The sequence below is a fragment of the Chrysochloris asiatica genome, unplaced genomic scaffold (assembly GCF_000296735.1).
Source record: "Chrysochloris asiatica unplaced genomic scaffold, ChrAsi1.0 scaffold00042, whole genome shotgun sequence".
NCBI classification, from domain to species: Eukaryota; Metazoa; Chordata; class Mammalia; order Afrosoricida; family Chrysochloridae; genus Chrysochloris; species Chrysochloris asiatica.
The window spans coordinates 20658047-20658648 of record NW_006408560.1 but is presented as its reverse complement, the minus strand read 5'-3'; the positions used below and the strand labels follow the sequence as shown (position 1 = coordinate 20658648).

Sequence of the window (602 nt, the reverse complement as noted above, 5' to 3'; positions counted from 1 at the left end):
AATCAGCAGAGAACAAGGTCCTGATACTTCAGATTTCTCCAGCACCATTGAAATCAAAAGCATTCCCTGTGCCATTTGATTAGCTTTCCGAGATACTTCATGAGCCTGGAGTTTTCCAACCATAAACATGTCCTCATATCTCCTTGCGCACAGATGGGGAAAACCAGCACATGTGACAGAAAACCTCTTGGGACTTCAAGTTATGAAATGGTGATCTAGGATCCAAGCAGCACTCTTTCTCCAGAAACTGAACTACAATCATCTCTACTCTGCCCAGAACTTATTGAGAGATGGCAAATCCCCCATCCCAACATGTAAGCAAAGCATGGAACCCTCTGGAACCATCTAGGACAAATGGAACATGGGCCTTTTCCAAAATGGCCCCTTCTGGATGAGTGACAAGGCAGGTTCCCTAGCACGGTGCTTCCCAACCTTCTTCACTTCACAGCACATGTAGAAAATAGTCATCTTTTTATGGCTCCCTGGAGTAAACCATCATGACTGCTAATGATGTTTGGAGAAGCTGCTTATGATGACTAGAGGCTTCTTGTAACTGGAGGTTATGACACTGCTCAGCAACCCTATTGGCAGAGATGATCAAT

The 602-nt window shown here is 44.7% G+C and overlaps 1 protein-coding gene across 1 annotated transcript in view; it reads left to right on the top strand.

Annotated features, from left to right (window-relative positions):
- CD84 (CD84 molecule) overlaps nt 1–219 on the top strand; it is a 72695-nt gene extending 72476 nt beyond the window's left edge. The window contains exon 6 of the mRNA XM_006861655.1: nt 154–219. Within this exon, the coding sequence (XP_006861717.1) occupies nt 154–219 (66 nt within the window). The remainder of the gene's footprint in view (nt 1–153) is intronic.
- The last annotated feature ends 383 nt before the right edge of the window (nt 220–602 follow it).